Consider the following 21,363-nt stretch of genomic DNA (forward strand, 5'->3'; position numbering starts at 1 on the left):
TAAAAAAAAATTGACCTCATACATAATGAAATGGGTAGCTTCATCATTTCATAAGAAAAAAATTTGAGAAAATATATTAATTCAGGAAAACTTGGCTTATTAGGCAAATCGGGCCCTGAATTGTAGGCTGAGAAGTGCGTTCTGGCTACTAGGTACGACATATATATATATATATATATATATATATATATATATATATATATATATATATATATATATATATATATATATATATATATATATCGTACCTAGAAGCCAGAACGCACTTCTCGGCCTACTATGCAAGGCCCAATTTGCCTAATAGGCCGAGTGATTTTCTTTATTTTCAATAAATTGTTTCCAGTTAGTTTATTTGAATTATTATTATTATATTATAATAAGAACATAAATTATTGACTTAATTGTGTTAGTTTAGGTTAGGTTAAGATAGGTTAGGTAATGTTAGGTAGGGTTGGCTAGGTTCGGTCATATATCTACGTTAGTTTTAACTCAAATTTTTAACAAATTAACTCATACATAAGTAAATGGATAGCTTTATCATTTCATAAGAAAAAAAAATGAAAAATATGTACATTCAGGAAAATTTGGCTTATTAGGCAAATTGGGCTTTGCATAGTAGGCCAAGTACGACGTTCTGGCTATTAGGTATAACATATACATATACATATATATATATATATATATATATATATATATATATATATATATATATATATATATATTTATATATATACATATAATTTATATATATATATATATATATATATATATATATATATATATATGTATATATATATATATATATATATATATATATATATATATATATATGTATATATATATATATATATATATATATATATATATATATATATATATATATGTATATATATATATATATATATATATATATATATATATATATATGCGCATATATATATATATATATATATATATATGCGAACAAGCCTGAATGGTCCCCAGGACAATATGCAACTGAAAACTCACACCCCAGAAGTGACTCGAACCCATATATATATATATATATATATGCATAGTAGGCTTTGCATAGTAGGCCAAGTACGACGTTGTGGCTATTAGGTATAACATATACATATATATATATATATATATATATATATATATATATATATATATATATATATTTATTTATATATATATACATATAATTTATATATATATATATATATATATATATATATATATATATATATATATATATATATATATATATATATATATATATGTATATATATATATATATATATATATATATATATATATATATATATATATATATATATATATATATATATATATATATATATATGTATATATATATATGCGCATATATATATATGCGCATATATATATATATATATATATATATATATATATATATATATATATATATATATATATATATATATGCGAACAAGCCTGAATGGTCCCCAGGACAATATGCAACTGAAAACTCACACCCCAGAAGTGACTCGAACCCATACTCCCAGGAGCAACACAACTGGTATGTACAAGACGCCTTAATCCACTTGACCATCACGACCGGACAAAATGAGGTGATAGCCGAAGCTATTTGAACCACCCCACCGCCGGCACTCGTATGGTAATCTTGGGCATAGCATTTTTACCAAATCACCTCATTCTTTGGGGCACACGTGAGGAACACAAAGTTTATATATATATATATATATATATATATATATATATATATATATATATATATATATATATATATATATATATATATATATATATATATATATATATATATATATATATATATATATATATATATATATATGTTTCATTGAATATGACCGCATATTCTGTATTTATTATTTTCTGGTTTAGGGCTTCTATCCCTCTAACTATTTTCTTAGCATCAGGGCTTAATTGAAATAGGAGTTCTCCAAAACTCATTTTCGTACTTTTAAGGTGAAGAAAAGAAGTGATTTACTATAGAGTGTATTACACTTATTTGTATAATTTGCACGACGTTTCGAACCTCCATGGTTCATTCTCAAGTGAACAGATCTTACAATACTAGTTGATTTTATACCCGCATTAGGTCAGGTGATAATACGATGAAGGTGAAAACATGGGGGGATACATAGGGGCTGCAGAAGGCTTATTGGCCCATACGAGGCATCTCCTATCTAAACACAAAGATTAATCCAGTGTAATTGGCCTGTTATGTTGGACATTGTCTTCTGTGTTGGCATCGATATGTTCATGTCTTGTCCTTACTCTACCCACCATGAGAGTAAGGACAAGACAAGAACATATCGATGCCAACACACAAGACAATGTCCAACATAACAGGCCAATTACACTGGATTAATCTTTGTGTTTAGATAGGAGATGCCTCGTATGGGCCAATAAGCCTTCTGCAGCCCCTATGTATCCCCCCATGATTTCACCTTCATTGTATTATCACCTGACCTAATGCGGGTATAAAATCAACTAGTATTGTAAGATCTGTTCACTTGAGAATGAACCATGGAGGTTCGAAACGTCGTGCAAATTATACAAATAAGTGTAATACACTCTATAGTAAATCACTTCTTTTTTTCACCTTAAAAGTACGAAAATGAGTTTTGGAGAACTCCTATTTCAATTAAGCCCTGATGCTAAGAAAATAGTTAGAGGGATAGAAGCCCTAAACCAGAAAATAATAAATACAGAATATGCGGTCATATTCAATGAAACATGTTTGAAAGAAAACCTGCTGCCAGTATACACCAATATATATATATATATATATATATATATATATATATATATATATATATATATATATATATATATATATATATATATATATATATATATATTGTATTTAATAATTTATTTATGTACTAGCTGTACCCTGCCACGCATTCCTGTGGTTCAGCAATGCATGTACGTGTCTGAGCCCCAACAATTTTTCCCTTGTCTCCCAGTCCTCCCCACCATTCCCTACTCCCCAGTATCTTTTTCCTCCCAACCATTCCCCACACCCCCGTCCCCTCGTTCTGCCCGCCATTTCCTCCCATCCCTGTGTCCTACCCACCATCCCCTCTTCATCCTAATCATTCCCCACTCCACCATGGCCTCGTCCTCTCCACCATCTCCCACTCCCCGTCCCCTCGTCCTCCACACCATCCCCCACTCTCCTGTTCCCTTGTCCTTCACACCATTCTCCATTGCATTGTCCCCTCGTCCCCACCATTCCCAACCCTCTCATCCGATGCAGTCCCATGTGATCTGATGTTGCCATCAGAAAATTGGGAATATCAAATGATCTGATGTTCCCATCACTGAAATATAATAAATACAATTAAAAATGCAATGAAAAACTAAAAAAATAAACTACTCTCATGAAATGAATGGTATGGTGACATCAAAGCTTAATTCTTCAATTCCATCGCAATGTCACACAAAATTATTAAACCAAAATGAAAATAATTTGATATCTATGAAAATTCAATTTATCAATGAAATTGGAAACATTGAAATAAAATAGATAACATATTTAGTATAGCTTGAGTTGCTCTTACGTGCAACAGATGGTGCTGTTTAAAAAAAAAAAAAAAAAATTTTTTTTTACCTGTCACAGGTGTGGCATCTATACTTATAGACACGAAATGAACGGTATGGTAAACAACATAGCCCAGTTTCAATGCTATGTCACACGAAATAATTAAATCAAAATGAAAATAAATCAAAATGTATGAAAATATAATTTGTCAATGCAGTCGAAGACATTGAAATGGAATCTTAACATATTTAGGATTGTGTGTGTGTGTGGCTCTTTCGTGCAACAGATGGTGCTATTTCTTGAAAAAAAAGAGAATACTTTTACCTGTCACAGGTGTGGCATGTATACTTATACTTATGAAATGAACGGTATGGTAAACAACACAGCTCAATTCCAAAACAATGTCACACAAAATCTTTCAATACAAATTAAAATAAATCGAAATCTATGAAAATTAAATTTATCAATGCAATCGGAAACATCGAAATGGAATTCGTAACATATTTAGTGTTGCAAGTGTGTTGCTATTATGTGCAACAGATGGCGCTGTTTTCGAAAAGGCAAGTTTTATCTGTCACAAGTGTGGCATCAATATAGTAGGTATATAAAAACATGTGCATATTCAAATGGAACATTTTTCAGAATGTCAAAGCAATCGGTGAAGAACTTTCGGAGAATACCGTATGTGTTGCTCTTACGTCCAACAGATGGCGCTGTTTAAAAAAAACACAAAAAAAAAAACATGTTTTTTCCTGCCATAGGAGAGGTATGTATATAGTAGGTATAAAAAAATACGCGCCTATTAGAATGCAACGTTGTGTCAAAATTTCAATGTAATCGATAAAGTGATTTCAAAGATTTCCCTCACATGAAAAACACATGAAAAACACAGTTTTTCAAAAAAGCATATTTTTTTTTCGACATAGACGTGACATCAATATAATATGTATATAAAAACCCGCTCGGATGCGAATGGAAAGTTTTGTGAAAATTTTAAAGCAATCGGTGAAGAACTTTCGGAGATTAGCGATTTTGAACAAACGAACATTTCCATTGTTATTTATATAGATGTGTTTATAAGTATACATTATTATAAAAATAACTGTACTTGCAGACCTCGCACACTATGACCTTCACACTCTATCTGCTTGCCAAGCACCCGGAGGTACAGAGAAGACTGCAGGAGGAAGTGGACACGGTACTTGGCCAGCACACAGGACCCCTCACCTACCACCACTTGGCCCGGCTCTCGTACCTCAAGGCCGTTATTAAAGAGTCCATGAGGTATGAATGACTGATTTTAACATACTAAGAAATTTTGCAACTTTTGAGTCGGATCATGATCTCTACGATCAGTATTTAATTGTTTTATATATTTACGTTATTCACTTTTCACTCTAGAGTATTCAACAAAATTCTTACTAGTTTTTCATTCAACTCTATATATATATATATATATATATATATATATATATATATATATATATATATATATATATATATATATATATATATATATATATATATATATATATATATATATGTCGTACCTAGTAGCCAGAACGCACTTCTCGGCCTACTATGCAAGGCCCGATTTGCCTAATAAGCCAAGTTTTCCTGAATTATTATATTTTCTCTAATTTTTTTCTTATGAAATGATAAAGCTACCCATTTCATTATGTATGAGGTCAATATTTTTTTATTGGAGTTAAAATTAACGTAGATATATGACCGAACCTAACCAACCCTACCTAACCTAACCTATCTTTATAGGTTAGGTTAGGTTAGGCAGCCGAAAAAGTTAGGTTAGGTTAGGTAGTCGAAAAACAATTAATTCATGAAAACTTGGCTTATTAGGCAAATCGGGCTTTGCATAGTAGGCTGAGAAGTGCGTTCTGGCTACACATATATATATATATATATATATATATATATATATATATATATATATATATATATATATATATATATATATATATATTGGATTAGAAAACTTAAGGATGAAAGTAACTACAGAAGGCCTATTGGCGCATATTTTCTCTTGCTGAGTCTATGTAGATTCGGGGTCTTGAAGTGGGTAGGATATAGTTATGCGTTTAAGCTTTTAATTGCTGGTGTTGACTTTTTGATGTGTAGGGCCTCGCTGACGTCAAGCCGCCTGCTATCGCTGTATCTATCGATGATTTCTGTGTTGCTTGTTAAGATTTCTCTGGTGATGGTCTGATTGTGAGAAGAGATTATATGTTCCTTGATGGAGCCCTGTTGTTTGTGCATAGTTATTCGCCTAGAAAGAGACGTTGTTGTCTTGCCTATATACTGATATCTTTGGGGCTTACAGTCCCCTAGTGGATTATAAGCCCTTTAAGATTAGATGGACTGTATGTAATCCTTCACATGCCCACTTGGAGACTGTAAGCCCCAATAAGCTCAATATATGGGCAAGGCAATAACGTCTTTTTCTAGGCGATTAACAATGCACAGACAACAGGGCTCCATCAAGGAACATATAATCTCTTCTCACAATCAGACCATCACCAGAGAAATCTTAACAAGCAATACAGAAATCATCGATAGATACAGCAATAGCAGGAGACTCGACATCAGCAAGGCTCTACAAATCAAAAAGTCAACTCCAGCAATCAACAGCCAATTAACGCATAACTATATTCTACCCACTTCAAGACCCCGAACCAACATAGATGCAGCAAGAGAAAATATGGGCCAATAGGCCTTCTGTAATTACTTTCATTCTTATGTTTTCATATCCAATTTATACCCATTGATTCGTGTTATGTCACCTCACCCAAAACATTTGTGTCATATCACCTCACCCACCCGTCATATCAGTGCTCTGTGTCGGTACCTGAGATGAGGGCCAGACAATGACCAATACCGCGGTACTTTGCCCCCACACACTTGGGTGCCACTGATCACCTTGGAAACCCTTCAGTCGAACCACAGGTGTAACCGCAGCCTGCGATCTGGCCTTGCACCCACGGAAGAGTGAAGGAAGACTCGGTACTAACCTCAAGACGTGGTATCTGCAGCTACAGCAATTCCTATGAGTCTTGCTCGGCGTAACAAAGGGTCACAGGTCACCCGTCACACACATAAGAACATAAGAACAAAGGTAACTGCAGAAGGCCTATTGGCCCATACAAGGCAGCTCCTATCTATAACCACCCAATCCCACTCATATACTTGTCCAACCCACGCTTGAAACAATCGAGGGACCCCACCTCCACCACGTTACGCGGCAATTGGTTCCACAAATCAACAACCCTGTTACTGAACCAGTATTTACCCAAGTCTTTCCTAAATCTAAACTTATCCAATTTATACCCATTGTTTCGTGTTCTGTCTTGTGTTGATATTTTTAATACCCAATTATTATCCCCCCTGTTATGTCCATTCATCCACTTGTGAACCTCTCTCATGTCACCCCTAACTCTTTGCCTTTCCAGTGAATGCAACTTAAGCTTTGTTAATCTTTCTTCACATGAAAGATTTTTAATTTGGGGAATTAACTTAGTCATCCTACGTTGGACACGTTCAAGTGAATTTATATCCATTCTATAATGCGGCAACCAAAACTGAACTGCATAATCTAAATGGGGCCTAACTAGAGCAAGATATAGCTTAAGAACCACACCAGGTGTCTTGTTACTAATGCTTCGATTAATAAATCCCAGTGTCCTATTCGCCTTATTACAAACATTCATGCATTGATCCTTTTGTTTTAAATTCTTACTAATCATAACTCCCAGATCCCTTTCGCAATCCGACTTCGCAATCTCAACACCATCTAGCTCGTATCTTGTAACTCTATCATCATTACCTAGCCTTAGAACTTTACATTTATCAGCATTAAACTGCATTTGCCAATCCTTTGACCATTTCAAAACCCTATCTAGATCAACTTGAAGTGATAGTGAGTCCTCCTCCGAATTAATTTCTCTACCGATTTTCGTACCATCGGCAAATTTGCAAATGTTGCTACTCAAACCTGAATCTAAATCATTTATATATATTATAAACAACAGAGGTCCCAGGACAGAGCCCGGAGGTACTCCACTAACAACATTATCCCACTCTGACTTAACCCCATTTATACTAACTCTCTGTTTCCTTTGGAATAGCCATGCCCTAATCCAAGTTAATATAGCACCCCCAATACCATGGGCTTCTATTTTTTTAATTAGTCTTTCATGTGGCACTGTATCAAAAGCTTTGCTAAAGTCAAGGTACACAACATCACAATCCTTACCACTATCAACTGCCTCAATTATGCTGGAATAAAAAGTTAGCAAATTTGTTATGAACGGTCATTTGTAAAACCATGTTGCGACTCATTTATTAATTTATGTTTTTCAAGATGGAGACGAATTGTATTTGCAATTATTGATTCAAGTAACTTTCCCACAATAGACGTTAGGCTAATTGGACGATAGTTTGACGCAAGTGATCTATCTCCTTTCTTAAAAATTGGTACCCCATTAGCTACCTTCCATGACTCTAGCACTCTGCCTGACTCTATTGATTTATTAAATATGGTAGACAGTGGCTCGGAAAGCTCCTCTTTGCATTCTTTAAGCACCCTGGCAAACACTTCATCCGGCCCTGGGGATTTGTTTGGTTTTAGTTTTTCTAATTGTTTAATTACATCCTCCCTGGTAACTGCTAAACTAGTCAACCTGTCCTCATCCCCACCCACATAGACTTGTTCGGCTGAAGGCATATTGTTAAGTTCTTCTTTAGTAAATACAGATATAAAATATTTGTTAAAAATACTACTCATCTCCTTGTCATTATCCGTTATTTGACCTGTCTCAGATTTTAATGGACCTATCCTTTCCCTAGTCTTAGTTCGATATAACTGAAAAAAACCTTTAGGATTTGACTTTGCTTGCTCTGCTATGCGAACTTCATAGTTTCTTTTTGCTTCCCTATTCTCTTTTTTAACATTTCTAACCAGTTGTATGAATTCCTGTTCTAAACTGACTTCCCCATTCTTAATCCTTTTGTACCAAGCTCTCTTTTTACCTATAAGGTTCTTTAAATTATTTGTTATCCACTTTGGGTCATTAGTATTCGATCTATTCAATTTGTATGGTATACTACGTTCCTGTGCTTTGTTTAGAATATTCTTAAATAAGTTATATATTAAATCCACATCGAAATCCCCTTTTACGTCACCTATCGCTGGGTTCATGTCTCGCTCTAAGACCGGCCCACCCCCCATACCCAAGTCTTTTCAATCTATTTGACCCAAAAAATTTCTTAGGCTATTAAAATCAGCTTTTCGAAAATCTAGCACTTTAACAGAATTTTCTCCTACAGGTCTATTCCATTCAATGCTAAATCTGATTACTTTGTGATTACTGTTCCCTAGCTCACTCCCTATTTCGATGTCATTAATTTGTGTTTCCCTGTTAGTTAACACTAAATCTAAAATATTATTTTCCCGCGTTGGTTCCTTAATGTGTTGCGTAAGAAAGCAATCGTCAATTAATTCTAGAAAATCTTCTGCTTCACTATTCCCTGTTTTGTTCACCCAGTTTATTCCACTAAAATTAAAGTCACCCATGACAAATACTGTTAGATCTAGATGCTCTAGATATTTCATCCCATAGATGCTTTGCTTCCATTCTGTCTAAATTTGGTGGCCTATATATAACTCCTATTATAATATTATTTGCTTTTTCATTTAATTCTATCCAAATAGTTTTTGTGTGTGGCTCAGTTTTGATTCCCTCTTTGACACTACATTTCAAATAGTCCCTAAATAGTTGAGTGCCACACCTGTGGCACTCAACTACTTATGAGTTAGTCAGCTGGGTTTGAAACTCTGCATCCCAGCAATGCAGCTCAGTGGTTAAATTCTGGTTCGCCAAGTAATGGTTCGTTGCCACAATCGTAGTGTTACCAGTCTAGAGTACGTTTCCATAAATACTAGTGTTACCCGAATGTTACCAGTCAATGGGACATTTCAATAATGATAATAGTTCATATAGTATCACTTATATAATTATCAAAGAGAGATGGAGGGCGTACTTAAACACATCAGTAAAAATGATAGAAAGTTTACTATACTAAGAACTACATTAAACATGTAAAAAGACAAGCATTGATATATATGAATAGATGAACTGGAGAACGTTGGCAGCTCTCCTTTGGCCACCTCTGGCAACTCCGACAGCTTGGCAAATTTAAATAAGTATTCGGAACCTCACAGGGGAGGGGGGGTGGAGTGGGCAGCTCCGTCGACGTAGTCCTCTCACCCCACCAACACTGCCACACTCGTTCCCACTCTAATACTAGAAATATATATGTCGTACCTAGTAGCCAGAACGCACTTCTCAGCCTACTATGCAATGCCCGATTTGCCTAATAAGCCAAGTTTTCATGAATTAATTGCTTTTCAACTACCTAACCTACCTAACCTAACCTAACCTAACTTTTTCGGCTACCTAACCGAACCTAACCTATAAAGATAGGTTAGGTTAGGTTAGGTAGGGTTGGTTAGGTTCGGTCATATATCTACGTTAATTTTAACTCCAATAAAAAAAAATTGACCTCTTACATAATGAAATGGGTTGCTTTATCATTTCATAAGAAAAAAATTAGAGAAAATATATTAATTCATGAAAACTTGGCTTATTAGGCAAATCGGGCCTTGCATTGTAGGCTGAAAAGTGAGTTCTGGCTACTAGGTACGACATATATATATATATATATATATATATATATATATATATATATATATATATATATATATATATATATATGGAAATTTATGATTGTCATGAAACTAAAGTAATAATAGCTATTTTTCAGGGTAATCCCTACAACGATCGGAATGTCAAGAAATTTAGACAATGACATTGTTCTTAGTGGATACTTAATTCCCAAAGGGGTAAGTTGACTTAACTTTATTAAGTACAGTATCTGAAATGTTTGATTGCGGTGACTGTTGTTTATAGATCTAAAAGTGCAGGTAATGGCAAACGGCTTTTGTATTTCTTTAACTTTTACCTTATTTATATATATATATATGTTTTACATTACAAAGTGGATGGTGCTCGTGAACGCCATGCTGATGGGCTGGGATGAGTCGTTATTTCCCAGGGCAAAGGAGTTCATTCCTGAGCGTTGGCTGAGGAACAGACCCCTGGGGCCAATCAATCCTTATACTGTGCTTCAGTTTGGGGCCGGCACCAGGATGTGCATCGGTCGACGCATCGCTGAGCAGGAGATGTACACTTTCCTTGCAAGAGTAAGTAATCCACTTGTGCATCAAACTAGAACGGCATTAATTAGAAATATAATGTAGAAAAATAATATGTAAAGAAGTTAAAGTAATATATGTATATATATATATATATATATATATATATATATATATATATATATATATATATATATATATATATATATATATATATATATATATATATATATGTCGTACCTAATAGCCAGAACGCACTTCTCAGTCTACTATGCAAGGCCCGATTTGCCTAATAAGCCAAGTTTTCCTGAATTGATATATTTTTTCTAATTTTTTTCTTATGAAATGATAAAGTTACCCATTTCATTATGTATGAGGTCAATTTTTTTTTATTGGAGTTAAAACTAACGTAGATATATGACCGAACCTAACCAACCCTACCTAACCTATCCTAACCTATCTCTATCGGTTAGGTTAGGTTAGGTAGCAGAAAAAGTTAGGTTAGGTTAGGTAGGTTAGGTAGTCGAAAAAACATTAATTCATGAAAACTTGGCTTATTAGGCAAATTGGGCAATGCATAGTTGGCTGAGAAGTGCGTTCTGGCTATTAGGTACGACATATATATATATATATATATATATATATATATATATATATATATATATATATATATATATATATATATATATATATATATATATATATATATATATATATATATATATATATATATATATATATATATATATATTAGTATATTTTGGTAGCAGTCTTTCCTGTAGACATATATTATTAAATATGACCGAAAAAGTAAGATTAATAATTCTAACACGAATTTTCTCAATCTTTCGTACATTTCTTTTCACTGTTGGAGGTAAATCAAAAATCAATTCTCCAAAAGTGGAGAAACGAGTGGAGAAATAGCAACATCGACGATAGTATCCGTACCCGCATTGAACAACACCTCGACATCCTCACAGACCAACATCACCTCAGCACTGAAACAAGGATTATCAAGAAACTAACAACATTATATGGAGGACCTATGGCAATTCCACGACCAAGAGATGGCTTCCTGAACCTTGCAGGAATTAACCTCACTGAGGACCAAGTCACTCCTAAATCTGGGCATAAACTGTCATGTTATGTCCAGACCGAGTGAGATGGCCCGGAAAGTAGAGTTGGAAATTCTGTTGGACGACATATTCGACCTCGAGACACGAAAGAAGGTCACTACCAAAGATACCTTACAAGCAGAACTTATTGCAGAAGGAGGAAAGAATCGAGGCAATTACAGAAGCACCATACTGTCCCCCGAGCTTAATGCGGCAGCTAAAAGCCTTCGTGAGAACAAGGAGATAGTTGTCAGGAGAGGTGACAAGTCGCCAATATATGTCATTCTTAAAAAAGACGAATATCTGGCGAAAATGAACATCATACTCTCTGACCAAACTAAGTTCCAAAGGGTAACGAAGGACACTACAGCCGAATTAAAAGCAAAGGTCAACAAACTGATCGAAACTGTGAACGCCAAGAAATCCGGACTCCACCTGCCAAAGATCATTGGGGAATATAAACCTGGATATGCGTATGGAAATGTCAAGACACACAAGCCTGGAAACCCACTTCGGCCAATCATTAGCCAGATACCCACACCCACATACAGACTGGCGAAGCGACTCAACGGCCTGCTGACTCCTTATGTTCCTTGCGCCTTCAGCCTGAAGTCTCCAAAGGAATTTGTTGACTTACTGCGGGGCACACGAGCCACAGGGATAAGAGCCTCGTTGGACGTAGAATCGCTGTTTACCAACGTACCTGTGGACGAGACAATCGGAATGATAGCCGACAGAGTGTATCGTGATCCAGCCTGTACTCCTCTTGACATACCAGAAAATATTCTGAGGAAACTACTCCAAGCTTGTACTAAAGAGGCATCCTTCTTGAGCCCGGATGGGTACATGTATAAGCAAGTAGATGGGGTCGCCATGGGTTCTCCCCTAGGTGTCCTGTTTGCAAACTTCTACATGGGTACCATCGAGCAAAAAGTCTTAGTCGACATGAACTTGAAACCGGCCATATACTGCAGGTATGTTGACGACATTTTTACACAGGTACCTGATGTCAGACATCTGCAGGAGCTGAAGGAGGTATTTGAGCAGAGTTCTGTGCTGCGTTTCACTTACGAGATGGAAAAGGATGGGAAGCTGCCCTTTCTAGATGTAACAGTCATGGAAAAGGGCGGAGGTTTCCACACTGCAGTCTACACTAAGGAAACAAACATAGGAATGTGCCTAAATGCCAACAGCGACTGCCCAGACAGGTACAAGAGGAGTGTTGTTACCGCTTATGTCGACCGTGCTCTCAGCCACAGCTCAGAATGGAAGCAAGTCGACGAAGAACTCTGTAGGGTAAGGCAGGTCCTAGTCAATAACGGCTTCTCCAATGGTTTCGTCGAAGACATCATAAGAAGGAAAGTGAAAAGCCATGCAACCTCCGAAGAGACAACTAACACAACACCTATACCCCCTATTAGACTATTTTACAGGAACTTCTTTTCCACAGCTCATAAAACGGAGGAAAGGGTCCTGAAAGATATTGTTAATAGAAACGTTATCCCTACAGACAAAAATCAGAGGATACAACTGACGATTTACTATAAAACCAGAAAAACGGCCAGCCTACTCATGAGAAACTCTCCAGACACAAAACAGAACGCTTTAAAAGAGACTAACGTCGTCTATGCCTTCAAATGCCCTCTTGGGGACTGTAAGCTCCAAAAAACCCAGTATATAGGCAAGACAACAACATCTCTTTCTAGGCGTTTAACGATGCATAAGCAACAGGGCTCCATTAAGGAACATATAATCTCTTCCCACAACCAAACCATCGCCAGAGAAATCCTAGTAAACAACACACAAATCATCGATAGATACAGCGATAGCAGGCGGCTTGACGTTTGCGAGGCACTACACATCAAGAAGTCAACACCAGCAATCAACAGCCAATTATTGCACAACTATATTCTACCCACCTCAAGACTCCGCTCCAATATAGAAGCATCAAGAAATATGGACCAATAGGCTTTCTACAAACACTTCTATTCAATATCCATTGTTTCATGTTCTGTCTTGTGTTGATGAAATTAATACCCTATTAATACTCTTGTTCTGTCTTGTGTTGATGAAATTAATACCCTATTAATGCCACATCTTGTTCTGTCTTGTGTTAATGCCACATCACCCCTTCCACCTCACTCAAATGTAGATATAAAATCGGAGATGCGTAAGTTCTATTCAGTTGTGTATTTGTGAACTAAAGTCTTTGAAAATGTAATAAGTTTTACGAAACGCGCTCGTGTCGCGTCAGACTAGAAATAATAATGAATTTTGGAGAATTGATTTTTGATTTACCTCCAACAGTGAAAAGAAATGTACGAAAGATTGAGAAAATTCGTGTTAGAATTATTAATCTTACTTTTTCGGTCATATTTAATAATATATATATATATATATATATATATATATATATATATATATATATATATATATATATATATATATATATATATATATATATATATATATGAAAAATAGAAAATTCTTAACGCGTTTTCGGCTAATTCGCCTTCATCAGAGCAAAGTAGAATGAGGATAAGATTGCTGATCAGACCTTTATATACGCCTGGGCAGATCACCTGACCACCAAAAATAAGTGGAGGAAAGGAATTATAAGAAAGAAGGTAACTGCAGAAGACCTATTGGCCCATACAAGGCAGCTCCTATTAATATCTCCAAGTGCCATACATAAGTTGGATCCCTATTTAAGCCTCAATATAGCACGTCAAAACAATATAGCAATCATTTAAACACGTATGGCACTTGGAGATATTAATAGGAGCTGCCTTGTATGGGCCAATAGGTCTTCTGCAGTTACCGTCTTTCTTATAATTCCTTTCCTCCACTTATTTTTGGTGGTCAGGTGATCTGCCCAGGCGGATATAAAGGTCTGATCAGCAATCTTATCCTCATTCTACTTTGCTCTGATGAAGGCGAATTAGCCGAAAACGCGTTAAGCATTTTCTATTTTTCATATGTGGTTATTCTGCATACTTGGATCAGTGTTTTTGTGATCATTGTTGCATATATATATATATATATATATATATATATATATATATATATATATATATATATATATATATATATATATATATATATATATATATATATATATATATATATATATATATATATATTAGTATATTTTGGTAGCAGTCTTTCCTGTAGACATATATTATTAAATATGACCGAAAAAGTAAGATTAATAATTCTAACACGAATTTTCTCAATCTTTCGTACATTTCTTTTCACTGTTGGAGGTAATTCAAAAATCAATTCTCCAAAATTCATTTTTATTTCTAGTCTGACGCGACACTTGAGCGCGTTTCGTAAAACTTCTTACATTTTCAAAGACTTTACACATACATAACTGAATAGAACTTACATATCTCCGATTTGTTTACATCTACATTTGAGTGAGGTGGATGGGGTGAGGTGGTATTTAATAGGGTATTAATTTCATCAACACAAGACAGAACACGAAACAATGGGTATTGAAATGGAAGTGATTGTAGAAAGCCTATTGGTCCATATTTCTTGATGCTTCTATATTGGAGCGGAGTCTTGAGGTGGGTAGAATATAGTTGTATATTAATTGGCTGTTGATTGCTGGTGTTGACTTCTTAATGTGCAGTGCCTCGCAAACTTCAAGCCGTCTGCTATCGCTGTATCTATCTGTTTATATATATAAATATAAATATATATATATATATATATATATATATATATATATATATATATATATATATATATATGTATATATATATATATATATATATATATATATATGTATATATATATATATATATATATATATATATATATATATATATATATATATATATATGTATATATATATGTATATTGGACATTGTCTTCTGTGTTGGCATCGATATGTCTCGAAATCCCCACAATTGGTAATGCTTTTTGCCCCATTCCAGTTAATATTGTGATCGCATAAACTCGTATGTAGATACAATGCATTAGACGTTTGGGCAGTTCTAATACTATAAGCATGTTGTGACAACCGCAATTGTAAGGACTTTCCTGTTTGTCCAAGGTACACAGAATCACAATCATTGCAGGGAATCGAATACACACAACCTGCTGTATCAGGGGAGTTTTTAGTTCTAGTATTAGAACTGCCCAAACGTCTAATGCATTGTATCTACATGCGAGTTTATGCGATCACAATATTAACTGGAATGGGGCAAAAAGCATTACCAATTGTGGGGATTTCGTGGAACGGAATTTGATTGAGTCTGCTCTAATCAGTCAGTGTCCAAATCTTCTTAATGTTAGTACTGGAATGTACAAACTTGATCCATTTTTAAGTTATAATATTGCACAATAATTTAAGAAACAACTCTGATAGAGAGGCTTACAATGTCTCATTATAATTGTATATTCATATATTGTGTGTTCATGAGGCTTTTCTTTAATCTTTCATCCTTATTCTCTGACCGCTTAATCCTTTGACCATTCTAAGCTAAGCTATACCTGTTTTTGGTTAATTACACCTGACCAACCCTGGGGATGGGTTGGTCAGGTGTCGGCCTATATATCTTCCCCCTTCTCCCTTCTCCTTAGTCAGTCTGGTGTTGACAAAGGCTTTAACAAAGCCGAAACGTTCACCTCATTTCATATTTCTCTGTGGATTTTCCGCATATATATATATATATATAAATATATATATATATATATATATATATATATATATATATATATATATATATATATATATATATATAACTCACACCCCAGAAGTGACTCGAACCCATACTCCCAGGAGCCACGCAACTGGTATGTACAAGACGCCTTAATCCACTTGACCATCACGACCGGACATAATGAGGTGATAGCCGAGGCTATTTGAACCACCCCACCGCCGGCACTCGGATAGTAATCTTGGGCATAGCATTTTACCAAATCACCTCATTCTTTGGGGCACACGTGAGGAACACAAATGCGAACAAGCCTGAATGGTCCCCAGGACAATATGCAACTGAAAACTCACACCCCAGAAGTGACTCGAACCCATACTCCCAGGAGCCACGCAACTGGTATGTACAAGACGCCTTAATCCACTTGACCATCACGACCATATATATATATATATGGGATAAATGTGAGGTGAAACATAGAGGCTGCAGAAGGCTTATAGGCCCATACGAGGCAGCTCCTATCTAAACACAAAGATTAATCCAGTGTAATTGGCCTATCATGTTGGACATTGTCTTCTGTGTTGGCATCGATATGTTCTTGTCTTGTCCTTACTCTCATGGTGGGTAGAGTAAATAGTTCCGTGATTTGGGTGTTCATGGTAGGTCGCTCTATTCTTATGTGAATTGCCTCAAGAATTTGTATTCTTAAGATTACAAGATTACAAATTCTTGAGGCAATTCACATAAGAATAGAGCGACCTACCATGAACACCCAAATCACGGAACTATTTACTCTACCCACCATGAGAGTAAGGACAAGACAAGAACATATCGATGCCAACACAGAAGACAATGTCCAACATGATAGGCCAATTACACTGGATTAATCTTTGTGTTTAGATACGAGCTGCCTCGTATGGGCCAATAAGCCTTCTGCAGCTTAAAATATATATTTTAAAATATATATTTATATTTGCTGCTTAATATATATATATATATATATATATATATATATATATATATATATATATATATATATATATATATATATATATATATATATATATATATATATATATATATGTCGTACCTAGTAGCCAGAACTCACTTCTCAGCCTACTATGCAAGGCCCAATTTGCCTAATAAGCCAAGTTTTCATGAATTAATTGTTTTTCGACTACCTAACCTACCTAACCTAACCTAACCTAACTTTTTCCGCTACCTAACCTAACCTAACCTATAAAGATAGGTTAGGTTAGGTTAGGTAGGGCTGGTTAGGTTTGGTCATATATCTACGTTAATTTAAACTCCAATAAAAAAAAAATTGACCTCATACATAATGAAATGGTTAGATTTATCATTTCATAAGAAAAAAATTTGAGAAAATATATTAATTCAGGAAAACTTGGCTTATGAGGCAAATCGGGCCTTGCATAGTAGGCCGATAAGTGCGTTCTGGCTATTATATACGACATATATATATATATATATATATATATATATATATATATATATATATATATATATATATATATATATATATATATATATATATATATATATATGTATATATATATATATATATATATATATATATATACATATATACACCTGACCAACCCTAGGGATGGGTTGGTCAGGTGTAACCAACCCTAGGGATGGGTATATATATATATATATATATATATATATATATATATATATATATATATATATGTCGTACCTAGTAGCCAGAACGCACTTCTAGGCCTACTATGCATGGCCCGATTTGCCTAATAAGCCAAGTTTTCCTGAAGCAATTCTTGAGGCAATTCACATAAGAATAGAGGGACCTACCATGAACACCCAAATCACGGAACTATTTACTCTACCCACCATGAGAGTAAGGACAAGACAAGAACATATCGATGCCAACACAGAAGACAATGTCCAACATAATAGGCCAATTACACTGGATTAATCTTTGTGTTTAGATACGAGCTGCCTCGTATGGGCCAATAAGCCTTCTGCAGCTTAAAATATATATTTTAAAATATATATTTATATTTGCTGCTTAATATATATATATATATATATATATATATATATATATATATATATATATATATATATATATATATATATATATGCAAACAAGCCTGAATGGTCCCCAGGACTATATACAACTGAAAACTCACACCCCAGAAGTGACTTAAATAAAATATATGGGTTCGAGTATGGGTTCGAGTCACTTCTGGGGTGTGAGTTTTCAGATATATATATATATGTCGTACCTAGTAGCCAGAACTCACTTCTCAGCCTACTATTCAAGGCCCGATTTGCCTAATAAGCCAAGTTTTCCTGAATTAATATATTTACTATAATTTTTTTCTTATGAAATGATAAAGCTACCCATTTCTCTATGTATGAGGTCAATTTTTTTTATTGGAGTTAAAATTAACGTAGATATATGACCGAACCTAACCAACCCTACCTAACCTAACCTAACCTATATTTATAGGTAAGGTTAGGTTAGGTAGCCAAAAAAAGCTAGGTTAGGTTAGGTAGGTTAGGTAGACGAAAAAACATTAATTCATGAAAACTTGGCTTATTAGGCAAATCGGGCCTTGAATAGTAGGCTGAGAAGTGCGTTCTGGCTATTAGGTACGACATATATATATATATATATATATATATATATATATATATATATATATATATATATATATATGTCGTACCTAGTAGCCAGAACTCACTTCTCAGCCTACTATGCAAGGCCCAATTTGCCTAATAAGCCAAGTTTTCATGAATTAATTGTTTTTCGACTACCTAACCTACCTAACCTAACCTAACCTAACTTTTTCCGCTACCTAACCTAACCTAACCTATAAAGATAGGTTAGGTTAGGTTAGGTAGGGCTGGTTAGGTTTGGTCATATATCTACGTTAATTTAAACTCCAATAAAAAAAAATTGACCTCATACATAATGAAATGGTTAGATTTATCATTTCATAAGAAAAAAATTTGAGAAAATATATTAATTCAGGAAAACTTGGCTTATGAGGCAAATCGGGCCTTGCATAGTAGGCCGATAAGTGCGTTCTGGCTATTAGGTACGACATATATATATATATATATATATATATATATATATATATATATATATATATATATATATATATATATATATATATATATATATATATATATATATATATATATATATATATATATATATATATATATATATATATATATGTCGTACCTAGTAGCCAGAACGCACTTCTAGGCCTACTATGCATGGCCCGATTTGCCTAATAAGCCAAGTTTTCCTGAAATAATATATTTTCTCTTATTTTTTTCTTATGAAATGATAAAGCTACCCATTTCATTATGTATGAGGTCAATTTTTTTTTATTGGAGTTAAAATTAACATAGATATATGACCGAACCTAACCAACCCTACCTAACCTAACCTATCTCTTTAAGTTAGGTTAGGTTAAGTAGCCGAAAAAGTTAGGTTAGGTTAGGTTAGGTAGGTTAGGTAGTCGAAAAACAATTAATTCATGAAAACTTGGCTTATTAGGCAAATATGGCCTTGCATTGTAGGCAGAGAAGTGCGTTCTGGCTACTAGGTACGACATAAATATATATATATATATATATATATATATATATATATATATATATATATATGTCGTACTTAGTAGCCAGAACGCACTTTTCAGCCTACTATGCAAGGCCCGATTTGCATAATAAGCCAAGTTTTCCTGAATTAACATACTTTCTCTAATTTTTTTCTTATGAAATGATAAAGCTACCCATTTCATGATGTGTGAGGTCAATTTTTTTTTATTGGAGTTAAAATTAACTTAGATATATGACCAAACCTAACCAACCCTACCTAACCTAACCTAACCTATCTTTATAGGTTAGGTTAGGTTAGGTAGCCCAAAAAGTTAGGTTAGGTTAGGTTAGGTGGGTTAGGTAGTCGAAAAACAATTAATTCATGAAAACTTGGCTTATTAGGCAAATTTGGCCTTGCATAGTAGGCTGAGAAGTACGTTCTGGCTACTAGGTACGACATATATATATATATATATATATATATATATATATATGTCGTACCTAGTAGCCAGAACTCACTTCTCAGCCTACTATTCAAGGCCCGATTTGCCTAATAAGCCAAGTTTTCCTGAATTAATATATTTACTATATTTTTTTTCTTATGAAATGATAAAGCAACCCATTTCAGTATGTATGAGGTCAATTTTATGTTATTGGAGTTAAAATTAACGTAGATATATGACCGAACCTAACCAACCCTACCTAACCTAACCTAACCTATATTTATAGGTAAGGTTAGGTTAGGTAGCCAAAAAAAGCTAGGTTAGGTTAGGTTAGGTAGGTTAGGTAGACGAAAAAACATTAATTCATGAAAACTTGGCTTATTAGGCAAATCGGGCCTTGAATAGTAGGCTGAGAAGTGCGTTCTGGCTATTAGGTACGACATATATATATATATATATATATATATATATATGTCGTACCTAGTAGCCAGAACTCACTTCTCAGCCTACTATTCAAGGCCCGATTTGCCTAATAGGCCAAGTTTTCCTGAATTAATATATTTACTATATTTTTTTTCTTATGAAATGATAAAGCAACCCTTTTCTCTATGTATGAGGTCAATTTTTTTTTATTGGAGTTAAAATTAACGTAGATATACGACCGAACCTAACCAACCCTACCTAACCTAACCTAACCTATATTTATAGGTAAGGTTAGGTTAGGTAGCCAAAAAAAGCT

At 34.3% G+C, this 21,363-nt stretch overlaps 1 protein-coding gene across 3 annotated transcripts in view; it reads left to right on the forward strand.

Annotated features, from left to right (window-relative positions):
- Nucleotides 1-21,363, forward strand: part of LOC123750957 (probable cytochrome P450 49a1) — a 151,446-nt gene that overhangs the window by 106,403 nt on the left and 23,680 nt on the right. For all 3 annotated transcript variants that reach the window (XM_069305825.1, XM_069305812.1, XM_069305820.1), the window contains 3 exons: nt 4,677-4,846; nt 10,400-10,478; nt 10,635-10,838. In XM_069305825.1, the coding sequence (XP_069161926.1) occupies nt 4,677-4,846; nt 10,400-10,478; nt 10,635-10,838 (453 nt within the window). The remainder of the gene's footprint in view (nt 1-4,676; nt 4,847-10,399; nt 10,479-10,634; nt 10,839-21,363) is intronic.

The sequence above is a fragment of the Procambarus clarkii genome, chromosome 6, assembly GCF_040958095.1.
Source record: "Procambarus clarkii isolate CNS0578487 chromosome 6, FALCON_Pclarkii_2.0, whole genome shotgun sequence".
Taxonomy (NCBI): domain Eukaryota; kingdom Metazoa; phylum Arthropoda; class Malacostraca; order Decapoda; family Cambaridae; genus Procambarus; species Procambarus clarkii.